A 27,515-nucleotide genomic window follows, 5' to 3' on the forward strand; every position below is an offset into this window, starting at 1 on the left:
TACACTCCCTTGACATTATAAAAAATTCTGCCCTTTAGTTCCCCAATGAACTGCTGTTCCTCATGCAAAAAGGTCAAAAGAAAGAACCCCTATAAAGATTGATTAATGAATAGAGAAAAGTACAACCAGCACCAACCCCATTCCTCGCGGGATAAGGAAGTGATTAATGCAGAAGACTCCAGTGTAATTCATTTGCATAAGAATTTGCAAGAGAAGTCGACTTTAAACAAAAAATAATTCTTCATCCTTCTTACTGTGCTAAAGAAGTCCAATATACATACTCAGAGCTCGTGCGCATAACCAAGTTCTAGATGCTAACATTCCTTTGCAAGCTCACTCTAATTAGTTAATTATACAGTTTTTAAGCAACAAAAGAGTTATTCCTAGAAATCATATGGAAACTTCATTATAACACTATGTTTCTGCTACAGAGAGAGAGTTATTCCTAGAAATCATATGGAAACTTCATTATAACACTATGTTTCTGCTTCAGAGAGAGAGTTATTCCTAGAAATCATATGGAAACTTCATTATAACACTATGTTTCTGCTAGAGAGAGAGAGAGAGAGAGAGAGAGAGAGAGTTGAATTCTTATTGAAATGAACCGATCAGACCATCTTCTTGTTCTTCTTCTCCAGATAAGGCTTCACCCTCTGATACTTCAAAACAGCCCATAACATGTGCCTGAGTGCGAACTCAGGCCAAAGCGCATTAGAGATATGCAAGTAACAGTGGGAAGATTGCCAAAGAAGGTAATTACTTAGCCTGGTCTCTCCTGAAGTTCTGATCAATAGATCAGGTTCAGGACACCCAGCTGTGAACATATGCCTCTCCAAATCAGAAACTTTAATCACATTATTTTCTCCATCACGCTTGTGAACATTCTCCATTATTGCCCCACTAGTCAAATTCGAGCCCAACCGAATCTTAAACCGTTCAGTACAAGCCCCTTGGGCAGCTCGTGTGATCTCGTTCGTAGAAGAATAGGCCACACAGATTGATAAAACCACATTATCATTTTTAGCAGTCGCATTCATGGCTCTCTCAGCTGCTTCCCTAATATTAGGTTCCAAATTTCCAAGAAATGTCACTCGAATTCCATACCGGTTCACAATGCTCTCTTCTTTCAATATATTTTCAATCTTCTCATACAGAAGATCCATGAGAAATTGGACTTCATCAGACCTTCTCTTGAAATTATCGATGCTAAAAGCACAGATAGTCACATATTTCACCCCCATTTCATAGCAACAGGTAAGGGTGGACATCAAAGAGAGTAGCACAATTTTATGGCCATCCACCTCTTTAAGATGATGCTTTCGTGCAAATCGTCGGTTTCCATCCATTATAACTGCAACATGTTTGGGTTTTGGGCCAAAGATGACCACATTCCATATACACTTGCATAAGAAATCACGGGTTTCCGCATATAACCTCGAAAGAAGACCTAGCCCAAGAGAACCCTTTTCAAAACCCTGGGTTTCTGCATATAAACTCGAGAGAAGACTTCCCCCAAGAGAACCCATTTCAAAACCTTAGCTTTGTTATAAGGTGAATAAGCTAGACCGAGGATCAGAATCTGGTTTCTAGTAGCAAAGTCTTAGTGAGAAGGAACCAATATTGAGAAGATCCAAGTTCAGGAATGACCTCAAAACCTAGGAAACGATTCCTTAGCTTTATTCTGAGGTGAATGAGCTGGAGGTCTAGTAAGTCGGGTTTCTAGTAGCTTAGTCTCAAGTGAATGAACCAATTTGAATTCAGAAGATCAAGGTGTAGAATGAACCAATTTGAATTCAGAAGATCAAGGTGTAGAATTACTAGTGCAATCTTGAAAACTTAGAAGAAGTTGCTTTGCTAGTTTGAATGGAGTCTCCTTATCTGCAAAACCCCAAATGCAGTCACATGAAAATAAGAGAATCAGAACGTGAAAGTCTTACCAATTTCAGAAACCAGAAAATATTGATGCAATGACTGTGGAGACCTTTTTTCCTTCTTTTGATTGGGAATTTGGAAAAACTAATACAAGAAGAAAGAACATTTCAAAGAAGTTACAGCTAGATGAAAACCAACAAAGAATCACAATATAAACAAGAAAAGCTGAAATCTCAAAACACAAGCTGCAAAAGACAAAATTAAAAATTTAAAAAGAAACTTATGCATATAATCCCCACACTTTCCTTTATTATAAAAATCTCCCCAAAGTTTTGTTTTTTACTGAATTAAAAATTCAAAGAGAAATTTATACATATATCCCCAACAATTTCCATTATTAAAAAAATCTCCCTCTGTACTTTATTTTATTATTAATTTGCTACTATTTCGGATTTTCAAGATCTAAAGTCATACCCATATACTCTTTCTTGCCTCAATCGTTTTTTTTTTCTCCCTAGTTTGCCACCACTTCGGATCTTGAAGATCCGAAGCCAAGTATGACTTGATCTTGAAGATCTGAAGTCATATAAATGGATATGACTTTGGATTCAACAAAAAGGAAAAAAAAGAGATATGCCTGTAAAAAACAAAAATTGGGGTATTTTGTCAATAAAAAAATTGTGGGGGGTATAAACGTAAATTTGTCATATTCAAAATCTAAAGAAGAAGGGAAGAAGAATCCGAAAAAGATGCAAAAGTCAAAAACCAAGTTCTAAGTCCTCAATACCAGATCAAATCCAACTTTCTGAGAACTCTTAAAACCAAACTAAAATAGGGAGTTTATGAACTCAAATTCTAACCATAAACATGAAGAATAGTTGAAAAAGGCCTGTTTTGCATAAATCAAAATCTTACAAAAAGAGAAAAAGGAACCTAGATGAAAGGGTAAAGGGAAATTTGAAAATTCTACAAAAAAAAGAAAAAATCTTGATTCACAAAAAACTCATGAGTATGAAAAATTATTGATAAAAAAGGAAGGAACAAACAGAGTACAAAAATAAAAGAAGATCTCTGAGAAGAATTTGAATAAAATCAAAACTTTAATCCTCAGAGACCATATTAAATATTACAATCAAGAGATGCACACAACCATAAGAAATCAAAGATGGTTTCTTATAGCCTTGATAACCCTCATTAAGGCTGTGATCGGGGGAAAACCACTGATTCCCATCAAAGATAAATGCAATGTGTTGTGGAATTAGGCGAATGGAGAGCAGGAACCAACCATATGAAATCACATATGGTTTCATATAGCCATGATACAGGAACAAATTCTACCACTTCCTTATGGAAAGCATAGCTTAATCTCATGGCAAGTGATCAAAGAAAACGATGACTGACAAAACCAGATAGAATCCCAAAGAGCAAGAACAGAGTCTGATGCGCCCAAATCCTATGAGCTTAAACTCAAATTCTTACTGGCTTGAAACCAAAATGAAATACTTGCGGTTTGGACCTATAAGCAAAACCAGCATTCTGATGTCTCCTGATTCTACTAGCATGAACTCAAAGTGAAACAACCGGTTTGGATTCCTGGAACCCAACCTGCAAAATCAGAGGGATGATCTCTCCAATCTTTTCTAGCATAAAGTCAAATCCTACTACTTGAAAAAGTGAGAAAACCATTTGGAATAACCAATATGTTTTCTGCAAAATAACAGACATGAAAACTCTAAACATTTCTAGTTTAACCTCAAACCCTACCAGCTTCAAATGAACATTGTAATTAGTTTGAAGCTAATCTGCAAAACTGGAGGTTTGAGTTCTCCTGATCCTATGGGCTGAAATCCAAAGTGAGCTAACTAGTTTGAAAAAGAAAAATTCAAAATGTAAGATACACTAAATATAAAATTGAAGAACTCAAAGAGGAAGAAGCCAGTATTCTAATACCAATTCAAGAGATTGAACCTGAAATAATTAAAATCCAAGAGACTAATCAATCTAAAAAACCCAGTTTGAGATCTTATATAACCAAAAATCAAAGAACTATCTGCAACGGTTAAGCAACTGTAGTCTGAACAAGAACCAATGAGGAAAAGCATAACCTTATATCAAAAGCATGAACCAGAATAAAGTCAAATCCGAAATCTAAAAAACACAGCAGCAATACCCAGTTTGAGATCTACACAACCCAAATTGCCAGAATCAATGCAGTCCTTCAAACACAAGTAGAACTCTGAGAAAGGCCAACTAAAATTTGGGAGAAAACTACATAGTCCAAATCCTTAATATAAACCAAAAGAATAGAGAAGCCAAACTAAAACTGGAAAATCCTGAATCAAGAAAAGCATGAATAGGAATTGGATGTACTTTTTTGTTATTGTTAGCCTTGCAATATATAACGGAGTGTCGAGGCACATAAACTTTGTGCCAAACATTCTCTTTGCGTGAAGCATGTATACTGCTTCAGAGATATTTCATGGGTTGTTTTTTTTTTTTTTTGAACATTAACTACTAGTAGTGGGTTAGCAATTTTTGAAACTGGTAGTAGTTTTCGAAAGAGGTTAGCATTGGTAAGAATGGAAACCGATACTGATAGCTGCTTCACAAGTGGTGCCACCACCAGCACCACCTTGACTTCAACCCCATTCCCAAAATTTAGAAATGTCCTAAACTTCCAATCAATATGCAGTAAAAAATGTCCAAGATCCAAAACCCACTCGTTTTATTTAACTATTTAGAATCTCATTTACATTGTGACCGGACCTAAAAATTTAAAAGTGGGATAAAAAACGAAATGGTGAAACTTTCATGACTTACCAAACCACTCTGCGAGAATCTCCTCTCTCTCTCTCTCTCTCTCTCTCCCCTCCCCCCAAAAAACTTTTTGTTAAGAACTCATGAATGCACTTATCTATAGGAAATGATAATTAAGTAAATCAAATAATTGCAGGCAACATTTTCCGTAGGACAATAAAACTCTCCAAAGTAAGTTTAGGTTAGACCTTTATTTGTCAAGAAAAAATGCCCAAATCCTAGTGTAGGTCAAGAAATCTGCATATATTTTGGCAGTTTCAGTGTAGGCTACTTCTAACATCGAGCCATCAGCCATGCCTGTTTCTGGGGGAGCTTCATTGCCAGTACCAAACTGCTTCATACCTAGACTGTTTTTGAATTTAATAACAGTGGGTTTAATTGTGCTTAGTAATAATAAAATTTAAAATAGAATTTTACTAATGTTGTATTTATTTTTAAGAATTTTTTTTTTCTGAACAAGAGTTATCCATGAGAACAGCAAACATCATGTTCACAATATTTGCCAAGAAAATTCAAATACAACATACAGTAACATTAAAAGGTAAAAAACCCCTACTTCTCTCTCCTCTTTCCCCTGTTTCTCTCTCTAAGGGCCCTCATTAGTGAGAGAGATCAGAGAGTATAGAGACTAGCCATGCATAAATGTGATATGGGTGGTGTTTTAGAGAGAAGGAGAAACTTTGTAGTTGTGGTATGGGTGGTGATCTAGAAAGAGAAGAATATATTAGGGTCGTCAATGGCTAGAAAACCAAACCCACAGGGGGTGGCGATCTAGATAGAGAAAGGGGAGAAGGCGTTCTAGAGAGAGAAAAGGATTGGTGTTCTTGAGAAAGAAAGGACGAAGAGGAAGAATAAGCTCGTTTAGAGAGAGAGAGGAAAGCAGAGCAAGAGAAAGACATGGTGGGTGGAGCTCAAGAGAGAGAAAGCGGTCCAGAAACCAAATCCATGGAGTTTTCTCGAGCAATTCACCATCTCCCTACGCTCGTATAAAAGCAAAATCAGCAAAGAGACTCAAATTGGGTTGTCAGATGAGGGTGTCCATGTCCCCACCTGCCCCTGATTCACCACATTCTCTCTCTCTCTCTTCTCTCTAAAACCCCATCTGCAACCAGCCACCCTCGCAGTCTTTCTCTCTCTAGAATCCACGCGCAACCGGTTCTCTTTTATCTCTCAACGAATTTTTTTTAGATTCCTTCAGGGACTACAGTCATTATCTGTCTCTATACTAATTCTTAGTATCCTCCAGAACTAAAGTTGCAGGTCTCTCTAAACCAAAAAGTTGCAGGTTTCTCTCTCCAAGGCCACAGCTTTCTTCATCTTCTCTCTCTTTGTAAAACACCCTGTGCCCTCTCAAGATGGCACCATGGGGGAGATCTGGATATGAAGGAGAGAGAGGGAGAGACAGCGAGAGTGGAGGGAGAGATGCCGGGCCCCACGCACAAATTTTCGGGCCCATTCAGGGCTGGAATTTAACCGACTTGATGGAAATCGAGTCCAGCCCGATGAGCAGTCGTGACTCAAACTAGTAAGCAATTAATAGAAAACTTTTTAATAAGACGATACTGAAACCACAAAAATAAGACAATGATCCTACCATACAGAAGTTCTTAATAAGATCATACTGAAACCACAAAAATAAGAAAATGATCCTACCATACAGATCATTTCACTCAAGTACTTTTTGCCTACTTTGTTAACCAAAATACGCAATTGTTCTATTTTTAGAATCCTAAAAGAGCAAGGGTGTTTGCTAATTTTGATTGCTTCTTCTAAGTTTTAAGCGTGAAACATGTGTAACGTTCAATAAGATGGTAGGTTCAATTGAGAGAGAGAGAGTCGTTAACTTTTGAGAAATGAGCGAGATCCTCTCACATCTATTTTAGTAGGACTCTAAAAGATAAACATTAAATTTGGTATAGATTTTTAAAAAAGTTATCGCATGAGTGCGGGATTTGATTTATAAAAATCTGTACCAAATTTGATGGTGATCATTTAATTTTTTTTAAAAATATGTGCCAAATTTGATGGTACAAAAAAGCCTCATGAAATCATTACTTTTAACTTTTTGATCATAGAATATGTTCTCCGAGGGAGTTTTGAGTATAAAGCTTCAATATTGTAATGTCTATCTCTCCTTTGGATTTCAGAAATTCACGTAACATAATTTGTCTTTCACATCAAGGGTTGTGCTTTATATTGCTGGAGAAATGAAAGAATATGCGTCATTTGATTAAATTTTTACCGGAGAAAGTGTAACTGGATCTTGTGGCCTAGCCGATCTTTTAGTTCTTACTTTTCAGTATGCATAATATGAGTTAATGGACTACCAAAGAACCATAATCCATTGAAGCACCAACATTTGATGAAGTGATGGGCTTGAAAAGCAATGCACTTTATCTTCAATAATTCATCATCATCAAAGCCTTGTTTCAACTTTACCTCCACAATACCCATCCTTCGCTCTTCAAGTGAATAGGTAAGTAGTCCAGCGAGACATGAGCAAATTGGGATTTGAGCAAATCTACTTCATGCATATGATTGCAATAGTTTCAAAACCACAAAAAGCCCGACTTGTTATCAAAATTGGACCGGCTATCGAACAAGTAAAGAGTCTGGTTCTGTCAAAATTAATTTGATTGTTGGTCAAACTGGTTTGACCAGATTTTACGAAAATTAATAAAAAATTATAGAAGTCCCCAAGTTTGTACTTTTTTGGCATCCTCCTCCTCTCCCACCTCCCACCTCCCCCCTCCCCCCCCCAAAAAAAAACAAAGCAAAAAAGAAAAAAAAAAATTTTAATAGCACAATTTTTTTTTTTTTCCCCAACTACTCCCAAGCCAAAAAAATTATTTTTTTGAGACTAAACTCCCCCACATTTAACCTATCTCTACAATGTCACACCCAACATTTATCCATTTGGACTGGCTCTATGTTCACGTCATTCTTATAAAGCGTGGTTATAGATGCTATTTTGGCCCTAAAGATGTCTACTTTTGTATTTGGCGGGTGGACAAAAAAAAAAAATATCAAATATGTTGGGAGGCAGGACGTTGATCGAAATAGTCAAAACCTTGCCGTTCCAATTTTCCATAACCTTTCAAACATTGAAGTTGATGGGTTTTAAATGAAATTATATTTGTGCTTTAGACTAAACGCAAAAATCAACAAGTTGTAGATTGAGATTCACTACCAATCTTCGATATACTCAGATGAACAACAAAATCTCTTATGACATCTAATCTACATTAAGGATCGAAATGTTGATGCGATATTTTGGGAGAGGGTGAAGAATATAGAGAGAAGACAACAGGAAGACTAATCCAAATCATGGCTTTTGAAGATCTCACTAATATAGGTAGAACATTCAAAAAATTTAGGGTATTGGAATCAGGGTAGCGTAGATGAAATGTAGTCAACTCATAAACTGTGAATTGTGGCCTTGATTTCAGAAAGTCATGAAATAGATGTCTAGAAAACCTCTAAAGACTAGAAAAAGTTGCACTGATTCCTCCATATACACATCAAGATCCATTTATTTGGGAATTATGTTTATCACAAACAGTATTTAAACAAATTAAGAAAAAAAATTGAAAAATGTGGTTTTGATGTTGAATTCATTTTAGCACACTTCTAAACCCGAAGACGAGTTTTCTCCAAACAAGGTAAAATGATGGATGGAAAAATTATTCTTATTTTTAGTTTTTTTCCAAATTTGAAGTTTCTATATGATAATTTTAGTTTTAGTGTTTATTTTAAAGATTTATTTGTTTTTTAGGTATTCTAGAGATTTTTTATTTATTTATTTTATGAGTACTATTCACAATTACTGTACACGAGGATTGTTTATTGGTACTATTCATAGTGGTAAACCTATCATTACGAATTTCAAGTTTAAGTTAGAATATATGGTACGTTTGGATACTTTTTATACTTGGAACATAAAATTGTAATATATAAGAGGATTATTGGGCTTTAAAGGGGTCATTCCATATGGTTTTTAGAAAATTGAAAGAGAAATAAAAACTTATGCTTTTGCAACTCTAGCTTAGGTGTAGAGAAGAGATACTATGTTTTTTTAATTATGCTTGTATTTAGCTTTGTTCTTTGCTGTCATACTTTTCTGCATCATAAACTATATCAAAAAATATAAATATATAAATTATTTCAAATTTCAAGTTTCTAAAAAGAAAGTCTCTAAAAATTTTGAAATCCTTGAGAGAGTAAAGAGATGAGACTGAATGTGGGTTTAAGCATTAAGGGTATTTTCGTCTCAAGAAAACTAATTTTTTATTTGGGAGTTAGATATAATAATATATAGCATTAAAGTTAGTGATGGTGTGAATTAAAAGGTGCGGAGGGTAGGCATTGCCTACAAGGCAAGACCATGGGTATTTATAAGTTTCCTAGATAAATAAGAATATGGCTGGCCAAAACAAATCAAGAATGAATGCAAGTCCAGATGGAATAAAGAGAAGCCCACATAAACGTAAAAATAATAATGGGAAAATCCTACTGGAATTTTTATACAATTAGTATAAAAATGACGCCTCACAAAAAATCACTTAAGCTCTTCTCGGAACCCTTACCTACCGGGGAAATGTATGTGATCCAACAACATATCAGTTATATGTGACTCAACTTCTTAGCCGTTCGATTTGAATCGAACACCTACTATTGTTCATGCCAAACACTGTTTTATTTATTTATTTATTTTCTACAAAATACTTTGGATGAAACTTTGGGCATCCCTACAATTTTAGGGCTATTCTGATAATTTTTCATGATCAGAAATATTTTATTATTTTTATCAAATGCGCCTCTGTCTGCGCTTCTGTCGGATCTATGCATGCCTCAAATTTTACTTCAAAATTATTTGTAGAATAAAAAAATAAAAAAATAGCTATAATCTATCTGATCAAGATATGACACCTGCTATTGTTCATGCCAAACGCTGTTTTATTTATTTATTTATTTTCTACAAAACACTTCGAATGAAATTTTGGGTACCCCTACAATTTTAGGGCTATTCTGATAATTTTTCATGATCAGAAATGTTTTATTATTTTTATCATATGCGCCTCTGTCTGCGCTTCTGCCGGATCTATGCATGCCTCAAATTTTACTTCACAATTATTTGTAGAATAAAAAAATAAAAAAATCACTATAACCTATTTGATCAAGATATGACAGTTAAAAGCTAGCTTGACACATTGCGACTCAAGCCACCTTAACCATCTACTCAGATCTGATGGCTATGAGCAAGGTTCACATATGCTCCGTCTGACTAGCGCCTTTTATAATAACTTAGATAAAGATGCGAGAGGAAATAAATCTATTACTTGACCAAATATAAACTAATTTCTTATCTCATATACCCATGAGTTTTATTAAATATTTAGAAATTAAATCAAATCAAGTGACACAACTTTAAAATTAAAACCTATCTTCCAGCAAAAGAAGATAAATTTTCCACCCATTCGTTTTGGACCAATCATATCCAAGGATATTAGGAATTCTAGCCCATAAAGATTAAAATACAATTACTTCAAAGACATTTATATTTTTTGGACTTCATTAAAAACTCCAAATTTTCTAACTGATCTTAAAAGAGTCTTCTTTATGAAACCAAAATCACCACGTATTTTATAATTTTTAAAAAAAATTCCTAAAAAATACTTCTTTGATATTCCCCCAAAAACTGCATTCCCCCAATTGCTAGTTAACAATGTAAGAAAAAGTGATTCAGATCACACCCACATTTTATTTTGTATAGTACACACATCAGAATTTGTACTCCATTTTTTTTAGCCAAATCCCAAATGTTCTCTTTTTTTTACTTAACTAATTTTTGACAATCCCTATAGCCCCATCATTTTGTTGTTAATTTTCTAGACCAAAACTAACTTATTACCAATTATTTTCCAATTTTGTATTGTTACAGAAAATTGTTTATGGAGCGCATTCCTACATATGGGTCCCAATATATTGTTACAGAAAATTGTTTCTGGAGTGCATTCCTACATATGGGTCCAGAAAGTATAAAGCATCCATCTTAAAGATGGATGCAAGAAAGTGTTCCATCTAAAAACAATGGAAACTAATGGTCCAAATGTTTTCTTACTAGAATTATTATTTTTAGTTTTTTAAAATTTATTTATTTTTTCATATTCGTAATCTCTATGTTAGATATTATATATCCTTAAATATTAAGTCTTAAAATCCATATCAAAAATAAATTTATTAAGAGACCCGCATTTCTACATAACCAGCTCCTATTGTTAGTTCCCGACTTAGTAACTACAAATCCACACTTCGTATTCTACAGTAATGGTGTGGTCCAAAGGGTAACTAATGGAGTCCAGTGTATAACATCTAAAATTATGATCTAATGAGATCAGAGACCTATCTCACGAGAATCATAGATCACATCCAAAGCAGTGAATTTTAATGCAGGTGTTGAATTTTTATTCAATTCATCGATGGACTCCTTTCATTTGAAAAAACCTGCCATAATCTTTATTTAATTGTGCAAGCACGTTCATGATCAGACCACATTGGACATTGGATAATAGGGAAGAAATGAAATTCTAATTGATAATAAAAAAGTAATACAAAGTAACAATGAATTCACAGTGAGTTTCACTCCCTCAATCTGTAATTTTTGCCTGAAAATGCTTGGAATTTGGGTTCTTTCTTAAGGGCTTCTTTCTGAATATTGGTAGAAGGGTTCTGAACATTAGTAGACGAGTTAGGAGATTGAATGTTGGAAAAATGCATACCATGCAACCGCCTTCCAACCCCAGTAAAAGGGGTTAACTTCTCAAATTCCTTTAAGAGGTCTTCCCTACGGGCTTCCTTTAAGAGGTCTTCCTTAGGGGCTTCTTTTTGAACTTCTTTCTGATTGGAAGGGTTGGAAGGATTGGGAGATTGAATGTTGGAAGAATGCTTTCCATCTAAACGCCTTCCAACCCCTGTAAAAGGGATGAACTTCTCAAATTCCTTTGAAAGCTCTTCTTTGGCTGAAAGATAGAAAATAAGAGAAGCATTACATCACGAAAGACAAGAGCACCCAAATCCATTATATTGATGCTTTATTTATAGAACTCAATTTGTTTATTCTTACATCGCGAAAGACAAGGGCACCCAAATCCATTATATTCCCGATGCTTTATTTACATAACCCAATTTGTTTATTCGCCGCATCCTTCTATTCAACTACCATTTTCTGAACAAAGGTTCTCGAAAGACAAGAGCATCCAATCCATTATATTCATGATGTTTTATTTATAGAACTCAATTTGTTTATTCGCCGCATCCTTCCATTCAACTACCATTTTCTGAAAAAGGACAATATTTTTTTCTTTCTTTAAGAAATGATGTCCAAGAATCTAGAGAAGATTAATGATTCAGTCAAAACAGATAAAGACTTTTCTTATTTGAGAGAGTCATAGTCTTTAACAAATCCTAAAGTAAAAGAATGGAATCTCAATGTGGACAGTGGATAACACTCTTTAAGAGTATGTCGGATAGCACAATAGAACATCACAAATTCAAAGAAATTAGCTTTGGATAAAGAACAACAAAAGTTAGGAGTCTTAGAAATATTCTAGTAAAAAAACATTTGGATAGGATGCATAAATAAGGATCATAATTGGATCAAGTAATAATAGATTAGAGAAAGTAAAATGAAAAGAAAAGAGGAATCAGGAAAAACCTTTCTTAGGTGCCTGGCTTGGTGAAAGAATAATAATAGACATGAGAAAGTAAAATGAAAAGAAAGAAGGAATAAAAAAAAACCTGAGAAACCTTTCTCAAGTGTCTGGCTTGATGAGAGAGTGGTAGCAGATCTTTGTGGCTCATTGTAATCGAGAGGGGGAGCAAAATCTACCTCACAGTCTGTATCAATAATACAGACGGCTGGAGTTGGTCTCGTTTCCACAATGTTTATGTAATATTTTTTATTATTGAAGCCCAACATAATGCGGTCGCCAGTGGTTAAACAAGTGAAGCTCCGCAAAGTAGTTTCTAAACTGTAAAAAGACAGAAAAAAGGGATTAGAGATTTCGTCAGACAATGGAGTAGATTAAACCAAATATTTTTGCTCCCTTTTGCTTCTTCCTTTAAAAAATGTATCACGTTTAAAACCAATTTAATGGCTCCAATACTTCTTTTGCATCTCATTTCACATTAAAAGCAAATTTGACTACAACTCAAGGGCATGTAACTTGCTAAACAATCAATTTGCAAGAATCGATAGGGAGAAGACTTTTGTCACTCAACCCCTCTATGTATCATATGGGCTTATCAAGCAACTCTTGGATGATCAATATTCATAAGCCGGTTGCCTCATACAAAAATAATGCATATGAAAAAATAATAGTACATGCCACTCTTTACAGTGAACCACACCTAGTCCACTATATCTTGCCACCAAATGAAGAGTACATTGTTGCTAATGTCAGAGGAGCTTTTGAGAATCACCTCTTTTAGACAATTACCCAAACAAGTTAAGTTGAATCTTTCAAGCAAGTAACCATACCCTTGTATAAGGGATGAAAATAAATAACTTGATAAATGACCAGTTTCAAGATTATTAATTTACAAATGGAGTCGTGTCCATTTATTTCCTTCTATTTCTATGTAGTTATGCCTGTATTCCACTTACAATTTTTTATAACTGTATATTTCTTATTTTTTGTTGCAAAAATCAAAATTTTCCATGCAAATAATTAATATGATCAAATCAATACGACTTCCAACAGATTATAAACTCCATCTTAAACAAAATATCTACACTACTAGCTGTAAAAGAAGTTAGAGCACTTTTAGCACACCCAGACAAGAAGAGAGATATACAAAAACATAATTACTTGAAGGATTTGGTCATCTTTTTTTTTTTTTTTTTTTAAAAAAAAAAAAAAAAAATGAAGGATCTACTCATTGTTCACCTAACTAAAGCTAACTCAAGGTAATTAGAAATGCAAATATTTTGTATACCATATATCTTATATAAAACTAGAACAATAAAAAATAAATGGAATTTCCATAACACAAGAAATTAAAGAAGAAGCAAGCCCCAATCATGATGACTAGTAGCCTAGAAAACATTCAAAAACATATGACAAAAACAAAGGTGTAAACTTCCACACCAAATAGACTTGCCAATCAAGTTTGGATCTAGCTAGTCTTGAATACTAGAGCGTAGACCGCGTAATCTGAAACCAAGCTACCAACCATTTCCCAAACTACCCATAACAATCAATTCATCGAAAGTTTGTCCAATTGTATAATGGTTTACTCTAGATAAACAGGAACCCAGCATATCTAAGCCAAACCAACTTTAACACCACCATCTTAGAACAAGCATGAACAATGGCAAGTACAACTGAAACACAGAATGTATAAATTTGCACAATTAGAAGCAATTACAATGATGAAATCATACTATTACAGTTTACTTACATGGCTTTTAGATTTGAGATATCCAAAAATTCGTTCGTGTGAGGTTGCAGTTTCACATATGTCCCCTTTCGAAGGGTGCCGTTCTTTACTTCCACGTAATCGCCCTCTTGTAAATGCATGTTCTCCATCATCTAAAAGTCAAAAAATTACAAAAGAATAGTAAAGAGAGTATTCTAAGACAAGAGCATCTCATGTCCTGCTTTGTAGTAATTGCAACTACTAGATACATTGTTACACTAGAATTCAAAAGATACGTACCCAATTGGGCATATATAATTCGCCTTCTTCAGCAGTGAACTCTAAGACACCACAATATGCAACATGTTCCGTGGAAGGATTCCAAAGCTCAAACAACATGGGGTATTCCATATGCGTAGTTGCTGTAGAAAAAACATAGCATCGTGCATTTAATATTGTCAATACTAACATCCACTAGAAACAAAAGCATCAAAGATAAAGAACAGAGGAAAAAAAAACAGTTATATATCTATATAAACTAAGCAACTCTACCTAAAAATCAAGAAACCATGGCCTGCAATGGAAATATGAAAGAGATGCAATGGAAATATGAAAGAGACAGGTTTGCTTACCAAGACTATGGAGTGCAGACTGAGGCAATATAACTGGAATTTTCAAGAAAACAGAAAACCCAAATTTAGGACTCAAAAAAAAAAAACAAAGACACAGAAAAAAAGAAAAAGAAAAAAAAAAAATGATAAATAGTATAAAAAAAAGTTGGATTTCAAGAGAGCATACCTTTATCCCCACTTTCTACCTGAGGCTGAAAAGACAACGATATAAAATAGAGTTACGACAATGAAATATTAAATAAACAAGCAAGAGAGAACATTCGTATCGATAATAAAGCACAAGTCAGAGAACAAGATTCTAGAACTAAAAACTCAGAGGGGATTAATTTGACTTATTTTTTGGGAATATTTTTTGGGAATATGTCGACTATGATGTGACAATTTGTTGATAATACTAGATAGCAATGAGTTTGGCAAGCATTGATGGACCAGATCCCATCAGGACTAAAGTTAAGCATGTATGGAAAGTTAAGGACTTGTTGCTATGTTGAAGAAAGTATAATAAACATAAAAACTATATCCATATGTTTTTGCTACTAGAACCAAGGTGGAATTTTTGCGAATAGTTATTTCAAACACAAAAGTATACATGGAATCAGACCAAGGTGATTGGATGAGAAAACTATACAATTGACATGTATATCTAGTCAAAGACAAACTTGCAGATAACCTACTGCATGATAAGAAATACAAAAGAGCGAAAATGAGAAAGTAGAAACCTTATTAACGGCATTATAACAACGATAGGTCCATTTAAAATTTGATTCATCAAATCCATAGTCATCCAAACGATCAGATTCATCGTTTCTAGAGTCAGATTCATCAGTTCCATAACCCTGCAAAATATTAACAAATGTAAGCAAAGGTCCAATAATACTAGTGAATTCAGATAAGGACGCGGTTAGCATGCATGGCAATAAATATATTTTTGAAATGTAGAAATGCAGGCTTGGCAATAAATATATTTTTGAAACATAATTTGATCTCAAGTTTTAGAGAATATATAATTTTTAACATCGAGATCATGAATATAAAAAAATAAATAAATTTTGAAAACTAAAAATGATAATTATATTAAAAAAACATTTGGGCCGTTAGTTACAATTGTTTTTAGATGGACCACCTATTTGCATCCATCTTTAAGATGGATGCTTTATACTTCTGGATGCGGTCCGGCCCCGCATGAAACAATTGTTCTCCAGATAAACCCTATTTGTAAAACAAATCAACTAAACTTACACTGCTTCATTTATGGCAGCACACATACGATTACAATAATGTCCAATACAATATTGCTCTGTGATATAAACATAATTATAAATTTGCACTATTATAGAATACTTTCTGATTATATAGCTTAGGGAAAAATGCATGCCTCATGAGCAATGTGGAATTTGATGTTCCATAAGAACTAAGGAAGTACATATGCCTTCCAGTAAGGAGGTCGAATCAAGTAGCAAGAAGGTTAAGAAATTTTCAAATGCTTCAATATGAATAGGCAAGTGCATAGGAGCTTGCAAGAGGTTACTGAATGTTGAATTCATAAAATTATAAATATGTACATTAAGTGCGAATTTGGATGGCCTGAATAGATGTCTTTTTGTTTGGAAAACTAATAAACCAAGGCAAAAACATTGTTTTTTAAATTTTTTTTCCCCTGATCAGAAGGTCCATGAAAGGAGTGACACAAACACATAGTGGAAGTCTTACATTACTAATATATAAAAATAGCCCTCTCCATAGTGAGTTCTGTATGTGTGGATGGATTATTATGTTGTTGATTCATTGTCAAAAAGAAAACTGTTGATGTTGTGGATTAGTTTATATATATATCGGTGCACCACACTGTAAATAACTAAGGCAAAAAGGTTCATATTAGGATAGCCTTTAAGATTTCAAAACCAATAGGGTGAGATTTTTATAAGGTGTCAACCTTAAACAGTCACAGGTAACCCGCACTTCCAAATCTTTTAATAAGATGTATTTTTGGTAGCAAAACTCTTATTATAGCTTAAAAATCTATTTTTTACCTTTATAATAAATTGAAAGCTCAAAAAATGGCCCAAATCTAGCAGATCTATAAGCACTTAAAAATCTTGAAAATTAATGATCTAGATAATATATTATACAATGCATGTTTAACAGTGGAAATTCATTTTTACTTTCATATCAATATATATTGAGGTCAATATGATCAATTAGAGAATTTTCTAGTGACGAAACAACCTTTTTCGATGGGTTTTTTAAATATACCTTATTTCTACAATATAAAGTTGATAGCTTATATAAACTTTTTCCAAACCAATAATAGCTGACAAGATACTCATCTCCATGAATACAGTTGGATCCACAATAAAACACTTTATGCAACTTAGCTGACAATAACTAGAATCCTTTTGATATTTTTGTGACCATAACATACTTAGATATGTAAGTCAACAGCAGAAAACCCACAACAACAATCTCTTTTTTAGACGAATCTCCTGAGTAAATTTAAGCTATTTGATAGAAAATGAAAACTTCAGTAAAAAAAATAAAAAAAATGGTGCAATACACTGATTATAAAAATAAAAGAAATACAATTGTTTGAATAATACAAAGCTTGTAGGACATACCTGTGTGGAACCCATCGATAGATAAAAAATTTTACTTCTCAATCACCTAAACAGAGCACAAAATTTCTTTATTAACATGTGAAAGGCAGATCATTTAAAATCATCAACAAGTCTTCACAGTAGAGAAAGGAAATAAAAAACTACAGTATACAGTAGATCACAGCAATATCCATCACTGGTTCCTGAAAGTGATTTAAACGAATCGACTCGGACTTGGCCGACTAACTCGGCCGCAGCACCCTGCCGAGGCGAGTTCAGTACGAACTTGAGCATACAAAAAAACTTAATTTTCTTTTTTACTAAATCACTAATTAATTATGCAGAATTTTCATGTCTTTTTATATGAATTATGAATTTTTTTATTGTAAGCTTTGTTTTCTATTTTTCTTTTATGGATTTTCTGAATTCTTTCAAGAAAAAAGTTAAGATCAAAAGCATATAACCACAAAAACACTGAAGAAACTAGTCTTTTTTTTTTTTTTTTGCTACATATGAAGAAATTAGGATCAACTAAAACCCAAATCGAGATTAGCATCTTTTTGTTATTTTTTTTGCTATAAAAATAAATAAAATTGAAAAACTAGAAATGATGTATTTTGGACTTTTTCTTTGGAGGACTATTATTTAAGGTGTAGATCCATACTCTCTTTATCACAGAACGCGTAACAATAGTTGCGGGTTTGGACGCACCGAACAATTCTCCTAATCTTATTCCTATTTTCCTATTTTTATGAGTAAGGTGGGCCCAATACGGAGATAAAGGAATAAATTGTTTGGGGAGTTTCCTTCCTCATATTATAGAGAAGAATCCCATATAATATTTGGAGAGAGACTTGGGGAAAGAGCAAACAAGAATTATCTTTAAATGATAGATGCACCCTTAGTATAATATTTAAATCGCTTTCTCCTCAAGAAAAAAGAAAAGGTCAAGGTGCTTATTCAAATACACACCTTCATAAAAACCTAATTTATTTTATTGGAAAAGTAAGTTTTTCTTTCTTTATAATTTTTTCTCAATTATTATCATTGGGCGTTCATGCGATGCAGAAGAAAAATCACATAAATAGAAATAATTCGACAAAAATAGCCAATGAGGACCAATAATCCCACAATGATTTTGATCTTTATTCTATAAATTATTTTACACGTGTGCACAGGGGTACACATGATAAACTTTAAAATATTTCGTGTCATAGAAAAATTATCAAAGTGCCTCTGAACTTTTGGGGTATTTTCGTCATTTATTTTCATAAGAAATACTTTTTAAATTTTTGCTAGGACACCATAAATTTCACTCAAAAAAGTTTTGTTTTGAAAAAATTTTAAAACCATACATTATTTGGCTTGTGAGATGAGCAATCCAAAGGTCACATATAGTGGGTGGAGTCACGTACAAAGCTTTTCTAAATTTATAAGCACTAATAAAATAATAAGGCACAACTCTAAATTTTATCATATATGTAACTTGTTATAAAATTTTTTTAGGATGCATTGAGAATTTATTTTCATCTCTAATTATAAAATTTTAAACTCTAAAAATGGTTCAAATCAAGTTGATCTATAAACATGTGAAAATCTTGAAAATTGACAGTCCAAATGATGTGTTGCAAGATACACTATTTCACGGACTCTAAATCTTTTTTTCTTTTCATGTTCATACATCTCGATGTTAAGGTCGAGATGATCAATTAGAGGGTTTTCCAACATCCAAACAACTTTTTACGATGGATTTTTGATGTTAATCTTTATTTCTACAATTTAAAGTGGCAACCTTATTTAAAAATTTTCTTAAAATAAAAGAGCAGCGTCAAAATTCACACTATAAAAAGCGCAATAATTCAAAATAAAAGATCTAGCATCAAAATTCAGAAAAGTTTTATCGTTTTTATGAATATGTAATCCATGAACATAAACAATCATAAAAAATCAATAGTAGTATTAAGAAGGAGCATCAAACCTGTAGAGAGAGAAAACTGGTGTAGGATCACCAAACTGTAGAGAGAGAAAGCTGTCGTAGGATCTCCAAGAAAACTGGTGTAGGCTCACCAAACTGTAGAGAAAGCAAGAAAACTGGTGTAGGCTCACCAAACTGTACAGAAAGAAAACTGGCGTAGGCTCACCAAATTGTAGAGAGAGAAAACTAAAACTGGCGTAGGCTCACCAAAGAGATGTAAAAAGAGAAAACTGGCCAAAGAGATGCCTTTGTTGAAACTGGTTGAGACGTCCAAGGAGAGATATTACGTTGAATATTTTTTTGAAAGAAAAAATACAACATTGAATTTATAGAGAAGGACTCCTACATCAAATAGGAGCCATGAGAGATAAAGATTTATGGGAGGATTTTTTTATTTATTGATTTATCTTTTCTATGTTTTAGGAAAGAACCCTAAATTGGACATTAAAGTTGATAAAGTAGAGTCCTAAATTGGTTTGATTCCAAGTTATCCAAGAATGGATATGACAAAATACTGGGAAACTTGGAATCTATCATATTCAAAATTAAAACTCGGAATCCTACTCAATTTAGAAGCATAATTATCCTATATGGTTTTGATTAAGATATGATAAATTTTTACTTGCGTGAATCTAAAATAAGATATTGAAATAGAAATCTTGAATTATATATCAAATAAGGAATTCAAATCTTATCTCTATCTATTTTCACTATTGGAAATTCTAATAAAGAAAAGCCAAAGGGGATGCTATTCCCTCGGAAGTATACTATCCATTCAAAACTTGACCTAGGATTAGTTTTAGGATCCCAATTTTTGCGGATATAATCTTTTTAACACATAGATTAATCTCAATAAGAAAATTTCGTAATTGCACCTTCTAAACACCTGAAAAAAATAATGTCTCAAGATTGAATAGAAACTTTCTAAATTTTAGATAGTGAGATCTAAGTGTTTGAGAACTTAATTTTTTTTTTGAAAATTAATCATCTAGTGATTCTAAGGTCGTTACCACAATTTCAGATTAAAAAAATCCTCCTAAGCAGATCATTTGAAACAATGCACCTGCGGGAGCATGGTATGCGTGGTCCAAAATATTCAAACTTTTTGTTGACTTGTATGATTTTATCTTTCTTGCAAGGAAAGAAAAAGCTGTATATTTTATTTAGTTTTAATCACACAAATTTAAACAATTATCAAAGCTGGAAATTAATAGAAGAGTTCGACCATGCTCAATTTTAGGATTTCTGTTTTTTGCTTGCGAAGAAAGATACAACACTGCAAAATGTTTCAATATTAGAAATCACTAATTAATTTCGATTATGCCCAACATACATGATATTTTTTAAAAATCCAAAAAAATGAAAATAAAATTGTGATTATGGAAAAGGACACGGTTTCTATGTGGCCAGCCCGTATATTGTAGAAATGCGGGCTTGTAAATAAGTATCTATTTTAAATATAATTTGATCCTAATTTTTAGAGAATATATAATCCTTAACATGGAGATCATGAATGTATAAAAAAATTGAAAACTAGAAATAATAATTATATTAGAAAAACATTTGGACAGTTAGTTACACTTGTTTTTAGATGAACCACCTATTTGCATCCTTAAGATGGATGCTTTAAACCTCTGGACCACATATTGTAGAAATGCGGTCCAGCCCACATGAAACAATTTCCCTATGGAAAAAACTACTTCACCAATATTTGTTGAATACATCTAAATCATGTAAGAAAATTTTATAAAACATATCCTTATTTTTTATAATTTTTTAGATGCCCCAAGTTGTACATACAACTCGGGGTACTCGGCCTCGCCTGGTTAACTCGGCTGAGTCTAGGTACACTGACCGTAACGATTATGGCTCTGGAAAGATGAATAAATTTTGAAACTTAAAAATGATGTAATTTTAACATTTTTTGGCTGCATTCATTTAACTATACAAATCCACTTAGGGTGCATTTCGTTCGCGTGTAAATACATTTTCAGAAAATATTTTCATGTGAAAATTGCATTTCATATGTTTGTTTGGTGCGTAATGCATATGGAAATAGTCTAATTCATGATAAAACAAAACCTCACCTCTTGAAGTAGGCAAGCATTCACCATGTTTTTATTTTCACGCACGCGGACCCATTATTCACTATTTATTATTTACTATTTACAATATGATATATATTATATAATATATAAATAACATTTTAATAAATATTATATTATTTTATATTATACTATATTATATAACATTAGATAATAAAAGACCTAAAATGGTTTAGTATTTGCTTTGGAGAAGTGGTTATGGGATAGTGGCGAATTGGGTTCCCTTTTTTTTGTCTCTGCAGAAACAGGACTGTAATAATCGTGGGTTAGTATACGATTTCTAAGGCAAATGCCATGAATTTATTGTGTCATTTTGAGAGGTCGAATATTCAAAATTATGTTTTATTGGGTGAGGGTTCGGGGTTCTTGTATGATTTTGCAAAGAGGGGGCACCTAGTTGTTCATTCTCAACTATTAGTAGCACAGAGAACTTTTGATACAATGAAATTGCAGGGTGCTAACTCTGATTTTATGAAAGAAATTTTAATTAAGAACCATGCGATAAAGACGTGTTTAGAATATGGTTTTGGTAGGTCGGTCGATCATTCCAACAAAAAAATATGTTTTGAAACATGACATATCAAAAGGACGACATGGAGTTAGTGAGAGATACAGAGCTTTTGTTCTTCAGAAACTCGGTGACCATGGTGAAGGCTTGGTCCCGTAGTGAGAGAAAGATGGTTATATGTTTCCTTTCATTGAGACTCTATTGGGATTAGGGATCAATATTTCTTTCATACCTCTATTATCTTTAAATTCGATTATGTTTTAGTCTTCCATTCATCATGGAGAATGAAGCTATATTTTAGTGGAGCCTAGGATTGTATTTCACGTTTTTTTTTTTTTTTTTCAAAAATCATATTTTAATATTTTCTCGATGTTGTGAGTTTGAACATATTTTTAATAGAGATGGAACATACTTTTAGAATGCCCGTTTGGACACATGGATTTTGAGATATGGATTTTCAATATCTTGGATATTACTGAAATCCACGGGTTGGTTATTACTGATATCCACATGGTGGTTTACTCAATGGCTAGGATATTAGAATTCCATGAAAAGTAACTTGAATATAAGGACCCACAAGCACACTGCCCGTTCGAAGTTGAAACTTTTTTTTTTGTGCGCTGTCCGACTTGACATGTGATAATGGTTAGAGGTGTTTGGGACAATGTTATTAAATTTGCTTTACTTCGCTTCGGCCGAAGAGGCTGAAACTTTCGGATTTAGGCATAAACCAAAGAGAAGCGAAGCTTGGTGCTGCCGTTTCGGTCAATTCGGACTACTGCGGGTTTGCTTCGGGTATGCTTCAGGTCCGCTTCGAGTTTGCTTCAGCCAGCAAAGAAATAGCTCTATAAATATATTTTTTAATTTTTTTAAAAACTTTTCCAATATATATATATATATATAGTATATAAATATCTAATTTATTTATATTAACTTTTTTTTAAAAAAAAAAAAAAAAAAAAAAATTTGATGTCTTTTTTCAAATTGCTTCATTTTTCACATCAAACCAAAAAAAACCCCAAAACGAATTTGACAATATTGGTTTGTGACCTCTTGCCAAATATACATCACCTTATAATCTACAATCCGTGCTTCAGAAAGAGTTGTAAGGACGCATTCACTTGTTTCTCACCATCGTGCGGTGTATGGTGTTATAAATACCATACAAGGCAAACAATGAGACAAGCAAATGGCTTTCTATATGTGATTAGGTAAAAGGAATTTATATATGCCACCCCTTTCCTTGCCGTTCGATTTAAATGGGCGGCTGAAATAACCCAAATCATAATGTCACACCCTAAACATTATTTAATATTTTACTCTTTTTTTTATATAAACCATATTGACACCAAATTTCAGGTGCCCAATCCTCTCGTAGGCTCCCATCTATGAAAACATTAAAAACTATCTTTATAAAATAAAATAACCAAATACCTGACATTTTCAAGGCAGCTTTGGTCATTTTATTTTCATGAAAACATTTTTTTAACATTATTTTTAGTGCACCCCATTGAAATGATCGCACGCACCAAATGTCATTTTCATTTGATTTGTAAAAAAAATTATAAATAAAATATTTTGAGTTGTTTGATCTAGATCAAACGGTCATGGTTCAGTAGCGATATTGGCTAAAGGCATCCGAACCATTCATTCAGATTCGACTATTTAATTTCACATTATATTTTGGAAAAATATACAATGAGACTATTTACCGTTATATAGTAATATAATGCAACAATCTTCAAAAACGTTTTTGTTTGATCCAATCCAACAACCATGTTAAAAATTTTAAGGCTGTTTGTTGATCCAAAATTTAAAATATACACAAAATTTAAAATATACACTTTTTTCATTCTAATGAATAATCACAAATAAAAAAAAAAATTGAAAACACAACCTATAAAGTATTTTTTTAACCCAATTAACATTGATCGTCCATTTTGATAAGATGCTTAAATCTAGACCTCAAAAGGAATTTTTTATTTTTCAAATTCTTTTAGATGGCTTTATTATCATTAGATAAACAATGTTAAAAAAGATAAAAATGATTTTGAGTTTATAAAGGTTAATATCTTGAAATTCACCAAATTAATGGTTTAGATTCGTTGTTGGAGAAGAATCATTTTTACCATATCTAGAGTTCAAACTAAACTTTTTTTTTTTTGAGATTCATTATTGAGATGAAGAGAGTATGTGTACAAATTTTTGGGTCATACAAATACCATAAACATGATTTTTTAGAAATGTGGTTGCATTATACTATGATGCAACCGTTGCATTAGATCACTACCGTTTTAAGTACCAGATTACTAACATACATTTATCTAGAAAAAAAATTTATTAGTTCAATTTTTTTTCAGATTCTATACCTCTTAAGTTTAAGAAAGTGTTCAAGGTGTGAATTGATAGTTTCTTTACTATAAAAGAAACGAAGGGAACAATAAATATGCAATGACAGAGCAAAAAAATTGAAATGTATAGAGATATTATCAAGACAAGTGATTTAATTGATCTGTGGTGAGGGTGAAGTCAGGGGTCTCCTCTCTCTGCAGTTGCAGTAGAACATCAACGAAATCCTCCTCTTCCTTGGCCTCCCCATGAGAAGAAAGAAGATGATCAGCTATCACTGTCTCAAGAAATTCATCCCATCTAGCAAAGTTTTTCTCGATCAGGCATAGTCGTCCAGTAAGGTAGTTCACCCACTCCATTGAGAAAAACCTCCTGCCAATCTCTGTGTTTACTCCATCATGTCCTTAAATGCCAATCCTTTCTCCCAATACCTCTTACCAAATGCGACCCTACAAACTATATTGCTAGAGAGAATAGGTAACATCATGCTCAAATTAACAGGCAAACCAGTTTCGGCTGAAGATGAGATAGAATCAATCAAATGTTTCACTTCCTCTTCTCTCAACGGCTGAGGATCTTGCGAACTTTCAGCCAGTATGTGCCATAGGGTGAAAATGACACGTTTGAGTAGCCATACGACAGACGCTTGACCGCAATGAGAGGGGATCTGCTCGAGAAGGCGAGGTCATTGACCTTCAGGACTTGCTCTGCCATATTTGCAGAAGACACAACCAGGGTGGGCAGTTGGCCTAGTTTTAGGAGCATGAGGGGTCCATAGGCTTTGGCCAGTTCAGCCAGAGAGCGGTGTGGCATTGAGCCTATTTGGTGGAGGTTTCCGATTATGGGGAGCCCTGAAGGACCTGGAGGTCGCTTCTTCTTATCGACGACCCTCTTAGTTTGTTAGATTGTTTGGATTGTGTGAACATATCAAAAGCAAAAAAAACCCCAAAAACTCTGTTTCATGAAAGTCCCAAAATTACACACACACTCTCTCTCTCTCTCTCTCTCTCTTTTGAAGCACCTAATCAGTCTCTCTCTCGTCATGAAAGCTTGGGTCTCTTCTCTCTAACTTCAATTATAGCAGGGCTTTGCTGCCTTCTATCTCTCTCTAGTCCTAGAAGCTTGGGGCCCTCTCTCTCTCTAACCCCATTTACAGCAGGACTTTGCAGCCCATTTTAGAAGCTTGGGGTGCTCTCTCTTTCTCTAACCCCATTCATAGCAGGGCTTTGCAGCCCTCTACCTTTGTCTCTCTTTCTCATTTAGGAAGCTTGAGGCTCTCTCTCTCTAACCCCATTTACAGTTCGGCTTCACTCATTTACGGCATGGCTTTGCTGCCCTCTATCTCTCTCGTCTTAGAAGCTTGGGGCCCTCTCTTTCTAACCCATTTACAATAGGGCTTTGCAGCCTTCTCTCTCTCATTTTAGAGGCTTGGCAACCCTCTATCTAACCCCATTCATAGCAGGGCTTTGCAGCCCTCTACCTCTGTCTCTCTCTCTCTCTCTCATTTTGGAAGCTTGGGGCTCTCTCTAACCCCATTTACAGCAGCGCTTCACTCATTTACAGTAGGGGTTTGCAGTCCTCTATCTCTCCTATCTTCGTAGAAGCTTGGGCCCTCTCTCTCTCTAACCCCATTTTCAACAGGGCTTTTGCAGCCTCTCTCTCCCCCCGTCTTAGATGCTTGGGGCTCTGTCTCTCACTAAACCCATCCATAACAGGGCTTTCCAGCACTCTCTCTCTCTAACCCATTTACAGCAGTACTTTGCGTCACTGAGAGCAGAGAGGCGATAGGGAGTTAGAGAGCAGAGATGATTGAGAGAGAGCGAGGCGACAGAGGGCAGAAGAGGCGCGAAAGGCCCTCTATCTCTCTCTACCCATCTACCTTTATTTATTTTTTTGAAGGCCGGCAACTTTTGCTTTCACATGGGATTTTTTTCATTCAATCTAAAAATCAGCCAAAATCTTTAACTTGTTCACATAAATCAAAGGGCTTTTCACAATATTTTTTAATAGAAATCCAAAAATATTTTAATTTCGAGTACGTCCAAACTGACCCTAAATCAGTGGTTTCAACTCTCATCACTTAAAAATAAAGGTGCGCTTGGACTAGGGCAACCATGGCTTGGCCCTTGTCCCCCATGGGCCCGGCCCTGGTCCTATAAGAATTGGGCTGTTCCAAAACAAATGAAAAAAAAACAAAAGACAAAACAAGAAAAAAAGCGGGTCAGGCCTGGCCCTAGCCTTTGTTTGGCCATTGGGCCAGGGTTTGTTGCCCAGGTTACTCTTCTAGGGTCAGGCCAAGCTGCACAGCCCATTGCCAACCCTACTCATGAAGCACTGACTTTTTCCTAGTGCGTGAACAGTAACTTGATATCTAAAATGGCAAGTAAAAAGGTAATTCGACCCCAACTATGTATAGCACTCATGAACCCCATGTTTGCAAAATTAGATATTTGATAATGGCATTTCACTCAATATCGTATATGTGGCTAAATTTAAAATAGATAAAGACAAAGATAATAAGTATGCAATAAATAAAGCAGACTAGTGTACGTTATGTATCCCTTCAACCCCGTCTTGTGAGGTTATTGTTAAAGGAATGGTGCTTTATAATGTGTTGGTGAGTGGTTCAAGTCGAGCTGAGGAAATAAGAGAGTTTGATTTATGAGGAAGCTACTTTTTGTGGCCATGTTGAGGTTTTTAGCTAGCTAGTAATGCTGAATCTTTCAAGGATTAGAGTGGTCTGTGTTTTGGAAGTCTAGGTTAGTCATTCTAGGAAGTAAGGACTAGAATCTCTCTATTTCTTCCTGTGTTTACTATTGTATTTTTGGAACTCGTCTCTTTTTATATGATGATAGTAATAGTTAACATTAAAAAATAAAATAAAAATAAAGTAAATATAAAAGACATACTACAACGACATACAATTTACATAGTTCACCCCAAAAGGAGTATATCCATGGTCTGGACAAGTGAAAATCAGCATATCTCAATGAAAATTGTAATTTTGAGTTATAAGAGACATGCATCTATATAAGGACCCTCTGTGACAATACTTTCTAGGCACGTCACCTTCTAATATTTTTTATATCATGCCACTAAACTTAATACTATTTATTTTTGCATCCATCCTCAAAATAAAGAAGCAACTTTTAGGATGAGGATACCCTCATGTATTTAAGATAGTTTCCCTTTCCCTCTAACAACTCGAAACTTGAAATTTTAAATATAAACTATCTAAAAATT

The 27,515-nt window shown here is 33.9% G+C and overlaps 3 protein-coding genes across 4 annotated transcripts; all 3 read right to left on the reverse strand.

The window, feature by feature from the left end:
* Positions 1-380: 380 nt before the first annotated feature.
* LOC18442079 (dehydrodolichyl diphosphate synthase CPT3) lies at positions 381-1,526 on the reverse strand. Its single transcript, XM_020671912.2, has one exon. It carries the CDS (start codon positions 1,524-1,526, stop codon positions 609-611), a length of 918 nt encoding a protein of 305 aa, XP_020527571.1. The 3' UTR covers positions 381-608.
* A 9,656-nt stretch (positions 1,527-11,182) lies between these two features.
* On the reverse strand, positions 11,183-19,680 carry LOC18442078 (ubiquitin fusion degradation protein 1 C). 2 transcript variants are annotated; one of them, XM_088870322.1, is made up of 10 exons: positions 19,518-19,680; positions 19,314-19,406; positions 17,357-17,402; positions 15,461-15,577; positions 14,908-14,932; positions 14,742-14,774; positions 14,410-14,531; positions 14,152-14,282; positions 12,487-12,719; positions 11,183-11,708 (listed from the first exon to the last, which is right to left on the reverse strand). In XM_088870322.1, exons 3-10 carry the CDS (start codon positions 17,369-17,371, stop codon positions 11,329-11,331), a joined length of 1,056 nt encoding a protein of 351 aa, XP_088726448.1. In that variant the 5' UTR covers positions 17,372-17,402; positions 19,314-19,406; positions 19,518-19,680; the 3' UTR covers positions 11,183-11,328. The 2 variants fall into 2 exon arrangements, with proteins under 2 accessions (XP_088726448.1, XP_088726449.1); XM_088870323.1 differs by lacking the exons at positions 19,314-19,406; positions 19,518-19,680 and adding an exon at positions 18,000-18,068.
* Positions 19,681-24,412: 4,732 nt separating this feature from the next.
* On the reverse strand, positions 24,413-25,085 carry LOC148781814 (cytochrome P450 71AP13-like). Its single transcript, XM_088870904.1, has 2 exons — positions 24,917-25,085; positions 24,413-24,675 (listed from the first exon to the last, which is right to left on the reverse strand). Exons 1-2 carry the CDS (start codon positions 25,083-25,085, stop codon positions 24,413-24,415), a joined length of 432 nt encoding a protein of 143 aa, XP_088727030.1.
* Between the last annotated feature and the right edge of the window lie 2,430 nt (positions 25,086-27,515).

This window comes from Amborella trichopoda, chromosome 6 (genome assembly GCF_054954075.1).
Source record: "Amborella trichopoda isolate Santa Cruz 75 chromosome 6, AtrichopodaSantaCruz75HAP2 v2.0, whole genome shotgun sequence".
Taxonomy (NCBI): Eukaryota; Viridiplantae; Streptophyta; class Magnoliopsida; order Amborellales; family Amborellaceae; genus Amborella; species Amborella trichopoda.